We start from the raw sequence: 20,525 nt of genomic DNA, 5'->3' as shown, positions 1-20,525 counted from the left end.
CAAAGTGGTGACACCGTTTCACGTAGGCGAACCAATCACCTTGCCTATTTTTTAGGCATCCCACATCCCTCTCATGAGGAGGGGAGACGCCCCCGCCTGGATCCAAAAAGAGCGTTGGTGGTCTACTTAAATCATACCAAAGATTTCCAGGTGGACGATCAACTCTTTGTGGGTTATGTGGATGCGAGGAAAGGAAGGGTGGTGCAAAAGAGGACCATCTTGCAATGGGTAGTCCTCTGCATCAAGATTTGCTAAGCTTCAGCAAAAAAGCAACCCTCTGAAATTTGCGCGCTCGTTTAACCAGAGCAACTGCTGCTACCACAGCGTTAACACGCAGAGTTCCAGTCCTGGATATCTGCCATGCGGCAACGTGGGCGTATTTGCCTACGTTCATCAAGCATTACTGCCTGGACAGTCAGGTCCACAGAGACAGCCACTTTGGCTGTTCGGTCCTGCAGGACTTTTTGGTGTGATCTTAGTTCGCAGCCCACCACCGGGGATAGTATTGCTCGGGTATAGAAGTCTCTAACAGACGTACAAGTTACTTTCCTTTGGTAATGATATAGCTGGTAGAAACATATTCTAGTTGCAGATTCCTTACCAACCGGTCCATTCTCTCCGCACTGCAAACTGATTTCTAGGGACATGAACTTCCCTTTAAGGGCTCTAGTTTGGAGCACCATTCTCAGTGTTCTTCACGGCTCTGCGCTACTGGTGTGGAAAGTCGTGAAAAGAAACCCATGTCAGCACACCGGGGTGGCGCCTATATACAACTGCGACATCATCACAGCAACCACGATGCCAACGACACCTGTGGAGTCGACCAACGCCACCACAGAGCACTACTCGAAGAAAAATCCCCAAATCCAGTCTGACCCATGGAGGAAATTCTAAGGTTAGCAATCTGCAAATAGAATATGTCTCTACCGGATGTATTGTTACCGAAGGCAAGTAACTTGCATGTCAAAGCTAGAATACAACAGAAAACCTGTGATCCATGCACCTAAGGGCTTGATTTAGAGTTTGGTGGGTGGGTTAATCTGTCACAATCATAACAGAGAACCTGACTGCTTTACTATAAGTGCTATAATATAGCATGCTAATATATCATGCACTTGTAATAAGGTGGACCGGAGATCCGCCGTATTTGTAACGGACGAATCTGTCCAAAAAACTCTAAATCAGGCCCTAGGTCCAATCTAAATTTGGCTTTCCGGTTGTAGAGGACTTACAGTTTTGCTAAGCATTTTGTAGCATTCCCTAGTGGATACTATTAACATAGTCAAGCCTTTGCTAAATCAAGGCTCAGGACATTTACCTTAGTGGCTTGGGTCTTTGTTAAGCCAAGGCTAGACTGTGTGAATGATGCCCACCATTTCCTTTGCATGCTGCAGCACTGTCAACACCAGGACAGTGCGCGCTCTACGGGCATCTAGAATGCAAAAACCCAACACTCGCAAGATAATGTAATTAATGCATTGTGATGATATGTTATTGTTTAACCTTTTGCATTGCAGAATTCCATCCAAAAGATTCATTTTTAAGGTGCTTATAAATACTGTACATTTGCAATGTATTGCTGCAGACATTCAGAGTGTGTTAGGGTGTGGTCCCTTTCCAGGGCCTTCTAGAGACTTTCCCTGCAACATGCCTGGGCGTGGTTCTAGGCTGGGCCAAGACTCTATAAAAGAGAGTCAGCCCAACTTCCAGTACTCACTATTCAGAGGTCCCGGTGCAGAGCAGCAGCTTCTTCCTGAGCTCCTGTCCCGGCGGCCTATTTGTATTTTCCAGTCTTCTGCACTCATCTCTCATTGGTGATCACTGTTTCCAGGCGGTAAGACGGTGTTTGGACATTTTCCAACACCGTAATTGAGAATTTTCATATTCTTGTTTTAATTCTTAAATGAATAACAGATTACTTGTGTGCTGCCATTTTTTGACAGTTGTATGGTGGTTTGCAAATAGGGAGAACGCGCAATTTATTCCATAAAGATTTGACTTCGTTATTACATTGTTGTTCATTGCGCGCTGATATTTCTTGACATTTACATGATGTTTTACGAGTTGGCAAGACGTGCAACTCGTTTCATGAGCATTTAACTTTGTTGTTCATTGCGCGCTATCTTTTCTTGACATTTACATGGTGGCATTCGAATCGGCGAAACGCGCGATTCACTTCTTGTGTGTAATTCATGCTGTTCATTGTGCGCTACCATTTTCTGGCATTTACATGGTGGCATTCGAATCGGCAACACGCGCGATTCTTTCCTTGAGTGTTTTTTCATGTTATTCATTGTGCGCTACCATTTCTTGGCATTTGCATGGTGGCATTTGAATCGACAAGACGCGCGATTCTTTCCCTGAGTGCTTTTCATGTTGTTCATTGTGCGCTACCATTTCTTGCCATTTGTATGGTGGCATTTGAATCGGCAAGACGCGCAAATCTTTCCTCGTGTATAAATAATGTAAATTACTGTGCGCTACTATTCTAAGACATTTTCTTGGTAGCATTTCAAGTTGACACGTTGCGTGATTTATTCCTTGAATCTACGTTGTGTGATTTCATTGTGCACAATCCTTTATGGTGTTTAATACTCATATAAAAATCTGCAATGTGCGCAATTCACTTCCCAATGTTTTTTCTGAGATGAACACAACAATACCAGAGTTCTAGATGTAATGCTGTGTGTTCCTGATATATATTCTTAAAAGGAGATTCATATGGTTGTTTAGAAATTGCTCAGAGTGTTTCCTGATTCTCATGCTAAACAAAGTACTCGAATCTGAAAGTCCTATTTAACTTTTCCTGTTTCCTCCTCAGGCATTCGATCATCTAAAGCCTAGTCAGTTTTAAGACTATTTTAGGGTTGTTCATGTTTTTACGGAAAAGACGAAGCTTAGAGTTGTAGCATGGTACTGATTTCATGAGATATAATTTTGATGTTGGGTTTTAACCTTTTGCTTCCTACAGGTCTCCTTCCCAGCTGTTCCCGTCCTAATCCCCTTTTCCCCACTTGGACTCTCTTAGACTCTGTGATAAATCTAATCAGAGTATTGGAGCTGTCTTGTGGTGGAAGTGTTGGGAACGTGCACAGACCCCGAGGATCTGGTGACTATGACAGAATAGTGAGCCCACAAATTATTATCCTCCTGGTTTGTGTATGTTCTCAGCATGGCCACACTGGACGAACTAGTCAAGGCTATCACCCAGCTCCGGTCAGAAGTGGTATCATCAAAGGATTTGACAAATAGTCTAGCTGAGAGGGTGAGTCAGTTACAGAATAAGGTTGAGAAGGAACAAAGTCCCACAGGTGTGCCTTGGCCAGGTACTTCTTCTCAGACTTCTGGAGGTAATCCGACTAACATTTCCCTCAATGTTCCTTCAGCCATTCCTTTAGCTCCCCCAGAACACTTCCCAGGTGATCCCTTGAAAGCGCAATCTTTTCTGGTTCAAGTGGAACTTCACTTCACCTGCAGACCACATACTTTCCCCGATGCCCAGTCTAAAGTAGCTTTCTTGTTGTCATATCTGTCTGGAGATGCAGCTACCTGGGCTATTCTTCTTGTGCGTAAAAATAGTCCCCTGTTGTACAACTGGAAAAATTCTGTTCGTGAATTTGAGAGAGTTTTCGATCGTAGAACTGTAACAGAGTCAGCAGATCGTGAATTATTAGACTTACACCAAGGGAATCAGGACTTAGTGTCATATTTAGCCAACTTTAATCGGCTGGTCGCTGAGACATCCTGGCCTGAAGAAAAACAAGCGGCCTTCTTTTACAGAGGACTCAAAGAGGAGCTAAAAGACATCTTAGCGCAAATCGACCCACAACCTGCAAACTGTCAAGATTTAATAAACCTTGTCTTGAGGCTTAATCATCGTTTAAATGAACGAAAAGGAACGCGTAAAAAGACTGAAAAACATTCTTGGCATGCTCATGATAACAAAGACTCAAGAACTCCGAGAGAAAGAACGCCGGAACCGATGGAAATTGGAATCATCAGGAGACCTTTGACCAAAGATGAAAAGGACCTACGCAGAAAAAATGGGCAATGTCTCTATTGTGGGCGTAAAGGTAATTTCGCCAAAGATTGTCCAATCAAAACAAAGAGCAAGCGAGGCCCAGTTCAGAAAGTTGCAACCAATGCATCAGTCGAGTCGGAAAATCTAAAGCACCCAGGTTGCAGAGAAGGGTTGCTCTTGGGTGTCACTGTGGATCCTTCACAATCCAAACATCTAAAATTGGGAATAAGAGTTCAGATCAAGAAAAAGACCTATTTCAAGAAGGCTCTAGTCGACTCTGGGGCTACCGGAAACTTTGTTGACGCCCAATTGGTTTGTGCATGGGGATCCCATGTATTGAAAAGAAAACCCCAGAAACTATCCAGGCAGTTGATGGAAAACTCTTTACTGGTGGTCCGATAACTCTTCAGACTGTCCCCTTGACAATAATTTGTGAAGGTAAAAATCAAAGAAAGAAACATAAAGAGGAACCCATCCTTGACGTGATCCATGCTCCCCAGTATGGGGTCATCCTTGGCTTGCCATGGTTAACTCATCACAATCCAGAGATTAATTGGGCAGAACGAAAGATCGTGTTCTCATTAGTGCTATGTAAAGAACATTGGCCCTCATTACGACCCTGGCGGTTTGTAACCGCCAGGGCCGCGGGACGCGGTGGCACCGCCGACAGGCCGGCGGTGCCCCGCGGGGCATTCTGACCGCGGCGGCTTAGCCGCGGTCAGAGAAGGGAAACCGGCGGTCTCCCGCCGGTTTCCCGCTGCCCCCAAGGAATCCTCCAAGCCGGCGCAGCTTGCTGCGCCGGCTTGGGGATTCCGACTCCCCCTCCCGCCATCCAGTTCCTGGCGGTTCTCCCGCCGGGAACCGGATGGCGGGAGGGGGAGTCTCGGGGCCCCGTAAGAGGGCCCCGCTTGTATTTCACTGTCTGCATAGCAGATAGTGAAATACGCAACGGGTGCAGTAGCACCCGTCGCACCTTCCCACTCCGCCGGCTCGATTACGAGCCGGCTTCATGGTGGGAAGGTCGTTTTCCCCTGGGCTGGTGGGCGGCCTTTCGGCGGCCGCCCGCCAGCCCAGGGGAAAACTTGGAATGCCGGCCGCGGTCTTCAGACCGCGGTGCGGTATTCCTGCGGCGCAACTTTGGCGGGCAGCCTCCGCCGCCCGTCAAAGTTGTAATGAGGGCCATTGTCTCCAAAGGACTCAAGAATCGGAAGTTCGCCATTCTTACATAGCTACCGCTGCAGAGAAAGAAGTTCAGTTGCCCAAACAGTATTCGTCTTATGAAGATGTATTTGATGAGAAGGAAGCAGAGAACTTACCTCCTCATAGATCTTATGACTGTCAAATTGATCTAGTCCCAGGGGGGATACTTCCCAACTGTCGTGTGTATGCCCTGTCAGAACATGAAAATCAACATTTACGAAAATACTTGGATCAATTCTTAGAGAATGGTTTCATCCGCCCCTCTAAGTCTCCCACAGCTTCTCCTTTATTTTTTGTTCCAAAAGCGAACGGAGAGCTTCGAACTTGTATCGACTATAGGGGCTTGAATAAAATCACCATCAAGAACAAATATCCTTTGCCTCTAATTCCGGTCTTACTGGAACAAGTAAAGAAAGCAAAAATCTACACGAAGCTTGATCTTCGAGGTGCTTACCATTTGGTCAGAATGAGAGAGGGTGACGAATGGAAAACGGCATTCAAAACAAGATATGGCCTTTTTGAATACACCGTCATGCCTTTTGGTCTGTGCAATGCTCCAGCAGCATTTCAATTTTTCTTAAATGACGTTCTTAGAGAGTACCTCGATATCTTTGCCATAGTTTACATTGATGACATTTTGATCTACTCAGACAATGAGAATGAACATGTTCAACATGTCAAGAAAATGTTGGCAGCCCTTCGTAAACATCATTTATATTGCAAGCTAACCAAGTGTGAGTTTCATGTTACCACAGTTGAGTTTTAGGGGTTATCCTTACCCCTCAAGGTATGGTGATGGCAGAAAGGAAAGTAAAAGCTGTATCTGAATGGCCCATCCCAAAGACTGTTCATGATGTACAATGTTTCCTGGGCTTTGCAAATTTTTACCGGAGGTTCATCAATCATTTCTCCCAGACAGTGGCTCCAATTACTAAGTTATTAAGAAAGAAAGAAAAATTTGTATGGTCCCCAGAAGCAGACCAAGCCTTTTCAACTTTGAAAGAAGCTTTCTCCACTGCCCCAGTCTTGACTCATCCAGATGCAGATCGACCTTTCATAGTGGAAGCTGATGCTTCAGATGTGGCGATAGGAGCAGTCTTGTCACAACAAAACAAAGACACTGGTCAGCTTCATCCTGTAGCTTACATGTCTCGGAAGTTGAACGAAGCCGAACAAAACTATGCCATTGCTGAAAAAGAGCTTCTGGCGATTCGTGACGCCTTTAAAGAATGGAGACATCATTTGTTGGGAGCTAAATATACTGTCACAGTATATACTGATCATCGCAATCTTCTATTCATGAGTTCTGCCAGACTTTTGACTCCTCTGCAATTAGCTGGATGCTGTTTTTTGCCGAGTTTGATTTTGTGGTAACCTTCCGGCCTGGTAAAGATAATCGCAAAGCTGACGCCTTGTCCCGCCAAGAGTCTACCACATTGCCTGCAGTTCAAACCTCCAGAGCTATCATTGCTCCTAACAAGGTCCTATGTATCATAAAAACAGAAGATTTCTTTGAAGACATCCGCAATTCATTCACTGTTGAAAAATGGCAGGTGTGGGCCCAAGCAGATCCGAAAAGATCAATCAAGCAAGGATTACCCTTTCACGATGCTCGTTTGTTCATGCCCACTACCAAACTTCGCAAGATAGTGTTTCATTGGTTGCATGTTATACCTACAGCAGGTCACCCTGGTACTCCTAAAACTCTTGAATTAATCCAACGCTATTTTTGGTGGCCTACCTTAACAAAGGATGTAAAAACAATGGTAAACAACTGCGAAGTCTGTGCTCGCACTAAAACAAGTCATTCAAAACCGAAAGGGTTGTTACACCCACTCCCAACCCCAAGTCGTCCGTGGGAACACATCTCTTTAGACTTTATTACAGGTCTGCCAGTGGTTCAACAGCATTCAGTAATTCTGGTGGTAGTAGATAGTCTCGCGAAATATGGACATTTCATTGCCTGTAAGAAATTACCCACCTCTAGTGAACTGGCAACTATCTTAATGAATAGAGTGGTTCGTTATCATGGACTGCCAAAAGTGATCCTCTCCGATCGGGGTTCGCAATTTGCCTCCAACTTCTGGAAGACATGGTGTAAAACACTCCAAGTGACATCTACCCTATCTACTAGCCACCATCCTCAAACAGATGGTCAAACAGAGAGACTAAATCAGACTTTGAAGCAATACCTACATGCTTACGCTGAAAAAGCACTTAATTCATGGACATCAATGCTCTGGTTAGCTGAGCTAGCCAACAACAACTCCTTCCACACGTCTACTGGCGTTACACCCTTCTTTGGTTTGTTTGGCTATCATCCTGACACCTTACCCATCACAATTCCTCAAGAAAGTTCTCTCACTCCAGCAGTGTCAGAAATCATTCAACATTTGCATCAAACTCAGAAATCGATTCAACAACATTTAGAAAAAGCCAACAAAAAAAACAAAAAGCATTATGACAAAAAACATTGTGAGGGACCGCAGTATCAACCTGGTGACAACGTGTGGCTTTCCACAAAACATATAGACTTCAAGAAAAAGCACATGTTCAACCCCAAATTTATAGGTCCTTACACTGTTCTTCAGCAAATCAATCCTGTGACCTATAAACTACAATTGCCAAAATCATTACGGATTCATCCAGTGTTCCATACTTCCCTCTTAGAAAAGGCAGTCCAAAAGGTCCACCCTCATCCAGCTCCTGCTCTAGTACAGGGGGAAGAAGAATATGAAGTCAAGAAAGTGTTGGACTCTAAACTGAGAGGGCGTAACCTATGGTACTTAATCTCATGGAAAGGTTATGGCCCTGAAAGTAATTCATGGGTTTCCGCATCTGATGTTCCAGTACTTGTGAGACGCGTTCATCGTCTCAATCCAGAGAAACCAGGCCCTAGAGCGCGCCTGGGAGAGGGAGTACTGTCAACACCAGGACAGTGCGCGCTCTACGGGCATCTAGAATGCAAAAACCCAACACTCGCAAGATAATGTAATTTATGCATTGTGATGATATGTTATTGTTTAACCTTTTGCATTGCAGAATTCCATCCAAAAGATTCATTTTTAAGGTGCTTATAAATACTGTACATTTGCAATGTATTGCTGCAGATATTCAAAGTGTGTTAGGGTGTGGTCCCTTTCCAGGGCCTTCTAGAGACTTTCCCTGCAACATGCCTGGGTGTGGTTCTAGGCTGGGCCAAGACTCTATAAAAGAGAGTCAGCCCAACTTCCAGTGCTCACTATTCAGAGGTCCCGGTCCAGAGCAGCAGCTTCTTCCTGAGCTCCTGTCCCGGCGGCCTATTTGGATTTTCCAGTCTTCTGCACTCATCTCTCATTGGTGATCACTGTTTCCAGGTGGTAAGACTGTGTTTGGACATTTCCCAACACCGTAATTGAGAATTTTCATATTCTTGTTTTAATTCTTAAATGAATAACAGATTACTTGTGTGCTGCCATTTTTTGACATTTGTATGGTGGTTTGCAAATAGGGGGGACGCGCAATTTATTCCATAAAGATTTGACTTCGTTATTACATTGTTGTTCACTGCGCACTGATATTTCTTGACATTTACATGATGTTTTACGAGTTGGCAAGACGTGCAACTCGTTTCATGAGCATTTAACTTTGTTGTTCATTGCGCGCTATCTTTTCTTGACATTTACATGGTGGCATTCGAATCGGCGAAACGCGCGATTCACTTCTCGTGTGTAATTCATGCTGTTCATTGTGCGCTACCATTTTCTGGCATTTACATGGTGGCATTCGAATCGGCAACACGCGCGATTCTTTCCTTGAGTGTTTTTTCATGTTATTCATTGTGCGCTACCATTTCTTGGCATTTGCATGGTGGCATTTGAATCGACAAGACACGCGATTCTTTCCCTGAGTGCTTTTCATGTTGTTCATTGTGCGCTACCATTTCTTGGCATTTGTGTGGTGGCATTTGAATCGGCAAGACGTGCAATTCTTTCCTCGTGTATAAATAATGTAAATTACTGTGCGCTACTATTCTAAGACATTTTCTTGGTAGCATTTCAAGTTGACACGTTGAGTGATTTATTCCTTGAATCTAAGTTGTGTGATTTCATGGTGCACAATCCTTTATGGTGTTTAATACTCATATAAAAATCTGCAATGTGTGCAATTGACTTCCCAATGTTTTTTCTGAGATGAACACAACAATACCAGAGTTCTAGATGTAATGCTGTGTGTTCCTGATATATATTCTTAAAAGGAGATTCATATGGTTGTTTAGAAATTGCTCAGAGTGTTTCCTGATTCTCATGCTAAAGAAGGTACTCAAATCTGAAAGTCCTATTTAACTTTTCCTGTTTCCTCCTCAGGCATTCAATCATCTAAAGCCTAGTCAGTTTTAGGACTATTTTAGGGTTGTTCATGTTTTTTCGGAAAAGACGAAGCTTAGAGTTGTAGCATGGTACTGATTTCATGAGATATAATTTTGATGTTGCCTTTTAACCTTTTGCTTCCTACAGGTCTCCTTCCCAGCTGTTCCCGTCCTAATCCTCTTTTCCCCACTTGGACTCTCTTAGACTCTGTGATAAATATAATCAGAGTATTGGAGCTGTCTTGTGGTGGAAGTGTTGGGAACGTGCACAGACCCCGAGGATCTGGTGACTCTGACAAGCACTTAATTTTGATGTTATTAACAGTCTTCACACACAAGTAGTCTGGACATGAGGGAATCAGCTGGGTACATCTCACACAGAGACAGTCATAGGTCAAGCTCAGCTGGCGTGTGGCTGACTTATACCAGCTCTCTTGAGTGGCACTGACCTGTCAGAAGTCTTGGTTGCCTCTTTTTCACAATCACTGTAAAATGCCCAGATAGGCACGCCTGTCTGGATTCAATTCTGCAGTCCTGTTCCCCTAATTTTAAGATCTGCACAGTGATAGGCCTGCATCAAGTTACATTTGAAAACATTTCAGGTACAGAAAATGTATTGCAAACCCTTGATAAAATACAAACTACAAAAATAACATTCTGCAAATGCAGCCTCTTAAGAGGAAGAGCATCTCAAAACATAGTATTCAGGGATAATATGAAACTCTGTCCTGTGCACAAATAAAAAGATTCTTCTTTTTAAGGAAGAAATTTGTCAAAACAACCTTCCTTCCAAGAGCACAGCTCCAAGGATATCTCCCTCTCCCATTGATTAGGACTTACCTCCGCTCTGATCCTTCTTCAGATCTTCATATCTGCGGAGCAGGGCATTTTTCCCTCCAGCGGTCTTCTGTTTCACAGCACGGTGCTGGCTGGCAACACTGCAGCCAAAGACAAAAGTAGCTATTTTATGTAGATTTTTAAAGTGTATCATCTGCAGGCATGCATCATGGCAACCATCAGCTAGGGAACATCTGCCTATCCTCTGCTGAACACTAGACTTTTGCCAGAAAACAATATTGTGAACACAGTATGCCAGAAATAGTAGTAGCTTTATGGGATACGCCTGAGCTGTACATATTCTTTATCATTTGGAAGCTAGCTATTATATTGATGTTTGCTAGATATTTGTGGGTTTAAGCTGCTAAAATAGATCAGACCAGTTAATACATCACTTACAGAAATTTGAAATTAACCTCAAAGCAACAGGTAGAAACTTAGTGGATAATATTAACATCAAAAGGCAACTCCGCTGTAGTGTGAGCAATATAAATGGTCTATACAATATTATTATTTGTCGACTGCACCCATACATCTGGGCAATTGAGCTCACCTATTCTTGTCTTAAGGGGACCTCATCTATTCTCTCAGCAGAGAACTGTCAGAATCAGAGGTGATGTTTCCAGTGACAACACCCGCTCTTTCTATTAAAGTACTAAAATTCAGAAGCCTGTATGGCAAGTTTGATAGGTGCAGCCGGATTCCTAAAGATGTCCCTTAGAGGCACTGCTTTTTCATGCCATTAGATGATGTGAGGTATGCCTATTAAAATATGTCTTTCGTCTGTATTCCCTTTGTACTGTCCTTGGTGTCATCTTGAGGTGAGAAGCAGTTTCTTTGTAAAGTATCTCTATCCCCAGGATCCTCAATCAGTGTAAAATGTGCATATTTGTCAAGCCCGTAGAATATTCTGAAAAAGCTGTGGCACATTATTATTCTTCAAGTCACAAATAAAACAAATCACTAAGGATCCAGGTTGTCATCATTTTACTCCACACAAATGAAGTAGAAAACAAATTAAAGAATGTGCTAACAAAATATCCCAATGGTTCTGCATCCTGTTATAGGTTACACTTTTTCATGTTTATCATCCTCCTGAGATGTAGTTCAACCTCAAGTAGGATTATATTTTTTGAAACACAACTTGTGGTCATGAGATTGAATTGTTTAAAGTTTGTTAAGCCTCTGTGATCTCAAAGAAAGTTTGGGTGGACCTATATGAACCATTAACAGATGTGAACATGCAAACCTGTGTTGCAGATCAATAACTATTTTCTCAACATCCATCTTCTGTTGTTTAGAGCAGCTGAAAGGAGTTGGACTGGTATTAAAAAGATTCTTTGCCTTAATATATCCCATGGTGCTACGTGGCTTACTTGAGTCTCCTGCCGAGCACCTATGTTTCAATGTTAGTGCTTTTAAAATGTATGTACAGAGTGCCACGTCTCTGTCTTACTTGGCTCACCTAAGGGTATGATGCTCAATAGTGTTACAGTAGTTTAGTTTCTTCTCATCCATAGTGTCTTTTGATGTGCATGTAGCTTATTGTTGACTCTTGACTAGGCAACAGCAGTATCTTAATGAAATGGTGGGAAAACCTCTAGCACTATCGGAGTCAAACTGGCAAGTGCAGCACACCTCAGTTCAGATCTACCAGCTCCTCTCCCCCATGGTAAAAACATTTCATGTAGACCCCCTCAAACCACCTGCTGAGTATGTTATGATATATCAAGTTTGACTGAAGTACTGCGGACTTCTTCACAAGATGTGAATGCCTATGTCTGATGTGAGAACATTGAAGATAATTGTCATTTGCACAGAAGATGGTTCACTGTGTCGTTTCAGAGATTTTGAGGGCGCTATACACTCATAGTTAACAGGACTCAGCAATATGGTCCGAGTACCTTCTTCCAGGCATTGCAATATACGACAAAGTAGTGAGTCTATGGGCTAGGGAAAGAACCTTAGTGAAGGTATACGAATCCTCAAACAGCAGATGGGAAGCTCATTTTGTATGTAAAATTGTGTAGGCCAGTAGAAAGAAAATATTTAGATTAAGGGAGAAAAGCATGGATATGGGAGCACGTGCCCACTGAGAGTTTGATCAATGAAAAAGCACAGCTATTGGTTCAGCAAGGGAAATTCAAACACACATTCACAATCCCACACAACATGAAATGACAATAAAGATTTTCTCTCTGAAGATGAGGGAGGCTGCTTAGAGAAAAGACTGGATTATTTAGAGAATTGGCTTCTGGAACCCCCTTGCCAATTGCTTTGGACCACCTGCACCATGACCATAGCTAGTACCACTCACTCCCAGAAGCATCTCTTTGCAGGTAAGTACTGGAACTGTTGTTGTGTAGCCATTTTAAGTATAGCTCCATACACGTTAGTTTAATACACTAGTCCGCTGTGAACCTTGACCTAGATATATTTTATTCAGCTTCACACTGTTATTTTTACAATAACCAGTTTTACGGTGTTGTGTTAATTTCTTCTACCAAACAGTTTTGCTTAGTTCAGCAATGTGTTCTCAAACAACACATTCTTGATCACCCTGTGCTTCAGTCAAGGCTACAGTCTGGTACATTACCTGTAAACGTGGTAGAAGTTTAGTCTCCAACATTCGTAGAAAATACACACCCTTAAATAGGGACATTTTCTTAGAACATCTGCTGTGTTAGTTATAAAAACACTTTCTAGTCCTAGTACACGTCAAGAGGGAGATTCCAGCCAGGGAACAACAACTGTATGCTGAATGCTCCGCTGCAGATGCTGACGCAGATCACAGGCCTTTGCTCTGGTATGAGGGTTGATGTCCTCCAGGGGAACCTGAAAGGCAGGATTAGAGCTTAACATGCTGTGCTCGAAATATAATTTAGATAGGGAATAGTCCATCGACTTTAGTGGCACTTTGATAGCATTATTCTTATGCTTCACTCTTATCATCACTATTTTAATATTGTTGTGTTGTGTAGTTCTGGTTATTACAGCTCACGCTTTGCTATCCAAAATGCAGTTGTTTTATTAAACTGATCTTTAAAACTTATACTGCTTCTATTGTCATTTATATATGAGACTGCACTGTGTATGAGAGAACCAGTTGTGACCTGAGTGACCACAACTTCCCTGAGAAGTACCAATATGTCATGCGCTCGGCTGCCCAATCATCTCTACCTTTCGGGAGAGATGAGGCACTGCTACTTAGCCGGAGCAAAGCCCGTATTTGGAGCGACAAGTGTCACCTGCCGTGGGTCATACTCAGTCCCCCACAGTGTAGATGATCTTGCTGCTCAAAATCCAGTAGTCTCATTAGAATAATGAGAGCCTGTGCGACACTGTAACCCTACACGTTCCACAGGGTTCTTGATGGTGGTTATGAGGGCTTCACTCTGGGAGGTGATGATGCATGATAGGGCAAGTGGATTTCCACAGACCCACTAGTGGAGGGTCATTAGGGAACCACTGAGAAGCTGTGGACATGGAGCACCTTTTAGAGTAGTTAATATGGTGATACTATCGTGCAGTTGCTATAATGATAATAAGTCTGCATGTTTAGGGCGGCAGCACCACCGAATGTGAGAGACAGAGTCAACTCCACACTGTTTGGAAGTTGTCGGACTGTCTCCTGGCTAGCCCACATTGCCTCACCTAACCCTAGAAGGAGAAGGTGATTTGTGGCAATCTAAATCTGAAACTTTGACTACTCAGGGATGTCGTGGGGAACAGAACATACCCTTTTCGCTGAGTTGCTCAGTGACTCACACATGCCAAGGCAGAGCATGAGATGCAAGCTGCATTTCAATGCATTTATTGAAGCAATTGCATCCTGGTTTAAATAGTATGAGCTGTGATAATGAGGCAGATGAAACAGTACGGTAATCATCGTTACAACCAGTGTAAAGAAGATAAACAACCCAACCATTTTGTATGTTCCTAGAGAGTCTAGAGGTTCCTTCCTACACCTTATGTCTAGGTCTGAGAGCATAGAGGTTGTAACCTTTCTGCCTATCCCGATCTAAGGGAGTGACCCGACCCCATACCTGAGTAGGATGATAAGGGTCTGCCTGTTGTCTGGATGGCAATCCTCTTTGGGAAGCTGAAGAGCCAGGGTCAGGGTCAGCAAGATGTCTGTGAAATAATGTGTGTCCCAGGACAGCCGTGACTGGAATGCCCTCTGCCCCCTTTAGGCCTATATGTTGTTATATAATTACCCAAAGAGAGTTCTAAGAACAAACCTGTCAAACTGATGTGCTTAGAAAATAGGAACAGACTCCTGAGCTCCTGGAGTGGCAATAGGAGTTAGAATATCATGTAGCAAACATGACAGCCTTAAACAAAGTACAGAGTGCATTTTGTACAAAGGGATGTTAAAATGCGCAGTGCAAACAACTCTGTCTTCTTGGAAGGAAGCAGCCAATTAAAGTATAAAAACAATGAGCTATAAGCTACCTGTGCTAACAAAATATGAAGTGAATACAATGCATCAAATGTAAAAGACACAGGTTATGGGCCTAATGCTAAAATATGGGTGCCCAACCTGGGTGCTAAGGGTGACCCACAACAATTCTAAACAGAAAATCACACAACAGCCCACGTAGACTCCAGTTTCATCATTTGCTTTTTGTTTATGAGTTTGGATATTACTGTTGTCAATAGGCTTCATCTTCAACATAATCAGCCAAATAGCTGTTGAATTCAGCTCTTATGATAGTGGTGCGAGCCACACTTTGACAAGCCCAATCTGGATACATTTATATCTGGAAAATGTTCTTTTTATATTCTGTCTATTTCCACTTGAAAGCTCTTTAGCAGGTGTGGTGTGACAGATCGCCTATGATTATGACAACAATGGTAGTCACAGGAAAATCTTTGAACAAGTCACTTTGGTATTGAAAGGTAATTATTTTCTAAATAAATATGAAACACGTTATTGTGAGCCCAAAATGAAGGAGTCACTTCGGGCTACTCTAAAAATAAATGATCTATATGAGCAAGAAAATGTTTCTGAAAATCTTGAGACAAACTAAATAACAACTGGCTGTTTTGACTCTGAAAAACCCACTGAAACCTACACTGAATTTGTTTGACTCCACCTTGGATTCATAAGTGAATGAAAAGCAAGCAAAACACAAACACAGTATTAGGACATGGAAGATCAGCACTAAGATAGTAATATTGATGATGAAACTGACCATCATTCAAGTACCCACAGTTTTGAACCCAAAAAGTACAACTAAAGGGCACACTATTCCTAGGCCTACAGTTTTATAAACTACCAAAAGAGAAGAGTAGTCTGGAAGATGCCTGTTTACTCCATACCCCTAAAAGCCTTTACGCAATGCAATGCAGTGAACTCATGGTGCTTAGAACAACAGTTACACATAAAATTGATACTTCAATGTTACCTGTAAGACAAGGTACCTCTATTTCAAAATATGATTTACAGAACTGCACTTAAGAGTAATTCCACCAACAGATTGGTTGTCATGATAATGATTTACAGGCCATACTCAAAGAATGTATAATTCATTGTTTAATGGCTTTTTGGACTCTTATCCTGTAAGATCACCCTTGCTAGAAGAGATATCACAATAAGGCACTGCTCTTAAAAAAGATTCACTTTGCCATGGAATACCCCTGGAGGCAGATGAAGGACATGTCTTGATGGATACTCAGATCTGTACTGAGAGGATAGGTTGTTGTTATTCATGCCAAAGGAAGTTATGAAGCCAACAGCTGAACATCTGAAGAGGAACATCAAACCTGATCAGTTAGGCAATACAAAAAACCCAAATTCAAGACAGCCCCATAAGACACCCTAAATATCAGATAACATATTAAGGATTACTTTATGGTTGGGGGCCTGGTCTGGTACAAAGCAAGATGGCCACATAGTTGAGCGGCTCCATAACGGTGCCTCAAGGCCCGATAAAATCCACTACACCTATCCGGACCAGAGGCAGGGGAAAGACTCGCAAGCAGTCGTGAGCCTCCCGAGACCTGAAACACCACGAACCGGGAGACATTAGAAGGAGATGTGTGGCTGGGACCACGAAGCAACCGGCAGCCGAGAGAAAACAAGTTGGGGGCCGGAAGCACATAAATAAGGCCGGGAGTGGAGCCTTTGAGGTGCATGGGCCCCCCCGATCCACAGTAGCAACAGGGACAGTCAAGTGAGCTCCGGAGGGGGCACCTTGGACCTCGGAGGGGTCTGAAGTGGGGGGATCAGGCCCTGCAGCCCCCAGACGACCAGCACGACGAGAAAGAGACATCAGTAAAGTGCTGCAGGGCATGAAGAGCAGGCGACACAAACGGGGTGCCTGGGCCACGCCACCGGCTGCCCTCGTCGCCCACAGTGACCGGGCAGAAGCGGCAGTGATGGGGAGACCAGCGCTGAGGCAGGGGCTGCTGATAGAGTCCTCTCGGGCCTACGGTCAATGCATGGCAGCCCCCAACGTAAACAGGAGGGGGCCAGGGGAATGAGATCCGCTACACCTCTGTGAAAGGTAGGAGCAGAGGTCCCAACAGTTAGCACCCCACTTGTGCCTATCAGAAGCCCTGGGGCTGACCTAGATCACTGTGTGATCGCACTGGGCCCAGGACACGGAGTGCTGCCAGACTGGGTTGTGTGCTGGCATGAAAGAGAAGACGCCTTCAACTAACCCGGGGGGGAGGGTGGGGGGGCAGAGAACCTGTCACATGGTGTAAAAGTACTGACTCACGGCATAGAGACCAGAAGAGCGCCCCCGTAAGAGACCTGGCAACATGGGGCGCAACCGAGGCCCACATACAACGCAAACAGTCTAGATAAGTAAACAGTGCAGCTTGGGTCAATGGGATCGGTGAGAACCACACAAGATCCTATAGGGGGAAACCCAGAGAGTGGAGACCCTTTGTTGCAGGAAATTATGGATGCGATTCAAGTGCTAAGGAACATCGAGCCAAAAACTGATGCGGTGACGCTGGATGTTAATTTACTGCAAGTGGACCTTCACAAGGTCACAGATAAGGTCACCGCAGGAGAGGGTCAGATCAACGGGCTCCAGGCTATAAACAAACGACCTGAAAAGCAAGTACGAGACCTGACACTGAAGCAGACTGAGATGGAGATGAAGTTGGAGGACCAAGAGGGCAGGGCACGTCGCAACTACATTAGGATTACTGGAGTCCCAGAAGAAGCAGAAGGACATTGCACAGAACTATTCGTAGAGGACCTCATCCTGAACAAAATGGGGCCCAAATGCCTGTTGAACTACTTTACCATCGAATGAGCACACAGAGTGCGCCCCCGCGAACAATAATCGCTACAGTGTTCAACTTCAGAGACTGCAACACAATTCTCCAGAAAGCCAGAGCAGGGGGTGACCTGAAGTGGGAAAATACACTGATCCATTTCTTCCCGTACTTTACCCTTCTGGTCCAGAAACAGAGAGGCCAGTTTGAGGAGGTCCTTGCGGGCAAAGGACATCAAATATATGATGATCTTCCCGGCCAACTAAAAATAGTGCAAGATGGCAAATCCTGGTTGCTTCAGTCTCCGGAGGAAGCAGGGGACTGGTTAGAGGGCTGGCACAAGATGGAATGACGGGGCCGCAGGGCCCTTGAGCGGCAAGAGAGAGCAAGAGAGAGAGGGACTCCAGAACGCGCCCAGACAAGCCCCCTCCGGTCCACAGCGGAATCTCAGAATAGCCCAAATGCACGGGGAGGACTGCAAGACCAATCTACATCTAACCCGGAGGGTGCATCAGACCAGGGGGGTCTGGACTTGAGCCAAGAAACAGGAGGAGAGATGGGCTGTGCCTGAGGCGGAAATCTATATTTCGGCCCAGGACCTCGGGTGAAACTAAGGGGGTTATTCTAACTTTGGAGGAGGTGTTAATCCGTCCCAAAAGTGACGGAAAAGTGACGGATTTACCACCAGCCGTATTACGAGTCCATTATATCCTATGGAACTCGTACTACGGCTGGTGGTATATCCGTCACTTTACCGTCACTTTTGGGACGGATTAACACTCCTCCAAAGTTAGAATAACCCCCTAAGTGTTGACCCCTGCCATCAGTCTGATTATACAGCAATTAATGAACAGGGTCAGATAGAAGCAGAGGACTTATGGCTGTCTGTCTGCAATGGTTCGCAGACCGCACCTACAAATTGGATTGAAGGGGTTGGGGTGACAGGCACTCTGCCAAGTTGTGAAGGGGGGTGTTGGGGTCCAATGAGGCATGGCAGCAGGGAGGGAGGAGGGGTTTGTGGGGGGGAGGAAAGTTCAAGATACAAGTTCAAATGTTAGGCACGTGCATACACAAGTTGAGATCAAGGGGTCGAAGCTCACAGAGGGCACCCAACCGCAAAGGCAAAGAGCCGATGACTGGGGGGAGCGAGACATAGTGTCCAGCCAAACTGCATATGATGGCTGGTAGTTGGCATAATGGACTGAGCATTATGTTCTGGAATGTTAATGGGCTGGGGAGTAAAATTAAGAGGACAATAGTCTCACAGCACCTCAGGCGCGTGACTCCAGACGTAGTCCTGGTGCAGGAAACCCACCCAGGGGGAATAATTATAAGGCACTAAACAGATTTGGATACACCTTGATGGTGCACGCGGGATACTCCTCCGATGCCAGGGGGTAAGCATCCTGCTTGGGAAAACACTTCCCTTCACACTAATACTCTCCTAGGTAGATCCCATGGGTCGATTTGCTGTGATCACGGGACAATGGGAGGGGCTCACGTTGAATCTATGCTCAGTGTACATCCCACCACGCCTGCACGGGGTAACGTTGCCGGCCACTGGAACTCAGATGTTGGATCTGCCGGCTGGGATCCTCATCATAAGGGGAGACATGAATGCTGTGGCAGACACAGAGGTGGACAGGCAGACTAAATCTCCCACCCCTTGTGGGGGGTGGGGACCACTGAAATTGTTTGTAGAGGCGATAGGACTGGTAGACATCTGGAGGGCGTTGCACCCACAAGAAAGGGCATACACGTACTACTCCGACCCACATGGCAGTTTTTCTAGGATAGACTGCATATACACACATAGCCAATACATAGGTCACTTTGGGGAGGCCAGGCACGGACACAAGTATTTCAGACCACTCGCCAGTGATTATAACTTTAAAGGGACAGAAGTGTGACTATGCCTCCATACCCAGAATAGATCCATGGTACTTGAGGGACCAGGTAATTGGGGAACAGTTACGGGAGGGGATGGACCTCTTCTTTAAAGAAAATGAGGCGTTGGTGTCCTCCAGATGTACATTATGGGAGGTATTTAAAGCAGTCCTTCGTGGACAGGCCCAGGCGCTGATAGGGGGAAATAAAAAGGAGAACAAGCTTCAAATTGAAGCCCTAGAGAGGGAAGTAGGAGCATTAGAGGACCAACTCCCAGGCGACGGGTCAGAAGAACTCCGCCAATGCCTAATAGCGAAGCAAACTGAACTACGTGAGCTGGCGGAGGATGAGGCTAGGAATTATGCCCTGGCGACTCAAAGGGGAATATATGACATTGGGAACAAGGCAAGCAAACTGCTAGCATGGCTAGTCCGCAGAGACCAAAAACAAAGGGGAGGAAGCGAGGTACTAGACGAATCGGGTGGGTCCAAGAGATCGAGCCCAGAAATAGAGGAGGTATTTGCCTGCTACTATGTGAAGCTATATTCCTCAAAGACTCGTAGGACAGAGGACAACTGTGATGACCTGCTTAAAGATGTGGCCCCGGTGCCACTCACCGAGTTAGAAAGAGAGGCACCAGAGGGTGAGCTGGTGGCTGAGGAGATAGGGGAGGCAAGTTGTGCCTTACATGCGGGAAACGCAGTAGGCCCAAGCGGGCTCCCAGTAAAGCTCTACTGGGATGTGAAAACCAGGGTAGCCCCACATCTAACACAAATGTACCTTGAGGCGCTAAATGCGTGACAACTGCCAGAAGATCAAAGGATTGCAACTATAGGTGTCATTCCTAAGGGGGGAAGCCGGCAACGCAATGCGCGTCATATAGGCGCATATCTCTATTAAACATGGAGGAGAAGGTACTGGCCAAGGTGCTGGCCACCCGGCTGCAAATGGTGATCACCTCCATTGTACACCCCGACCATGCTGGGTTTATGC

The 20,525-nt window shown here is 44.8% G+C and overlaps 1 protein-coding gene across 3 annotated transcripts in view; it reads right to left on the bottom strand.

Moving 5' to 3' along the window:
• The window catches only part of PPL (periplakin), a 453,724-nt gene that overhangs the window by 114,823 nt on the left and 318,376 nt on the right, over window positions 1-20,525 (bottom strand). For all 3 annotated transcript variants that reach the window (XM_069210696.1, XM_069210694.1, XM_069210695.1), the window contains exon 13: window positions 10,410-10,507. In XM_069210696.1, coding sequence (XP_069066797.1) covers window positions 10,410-10,507 — 98 coding nt within the window. The remainder of the gene's footprint in view (window positions 1-10,409; window positions 10,508-20,525) is intronic.

This window comes from Pleurodeles waltl, chromosome 10 (genome assembly GCF_031143425.1).
Source record: "Pleurodeles waltl isolate 20211129_DDA chromosome 10, aPleWal1.hap1.20221129, whole genome shotgun sequence".
NCBI classification, from domain to species: Eukaryota; Metazoa; Chordata; class Amphibia; order Caudata; family Salamandridae; genus Pleurodeles; species Pleurodeles waltl.
The sequence above is the reverse complement of the archived record's forward strand: the minus strand, read 5'-3'. Positions and strand labels throughout refer to the sequence as shown.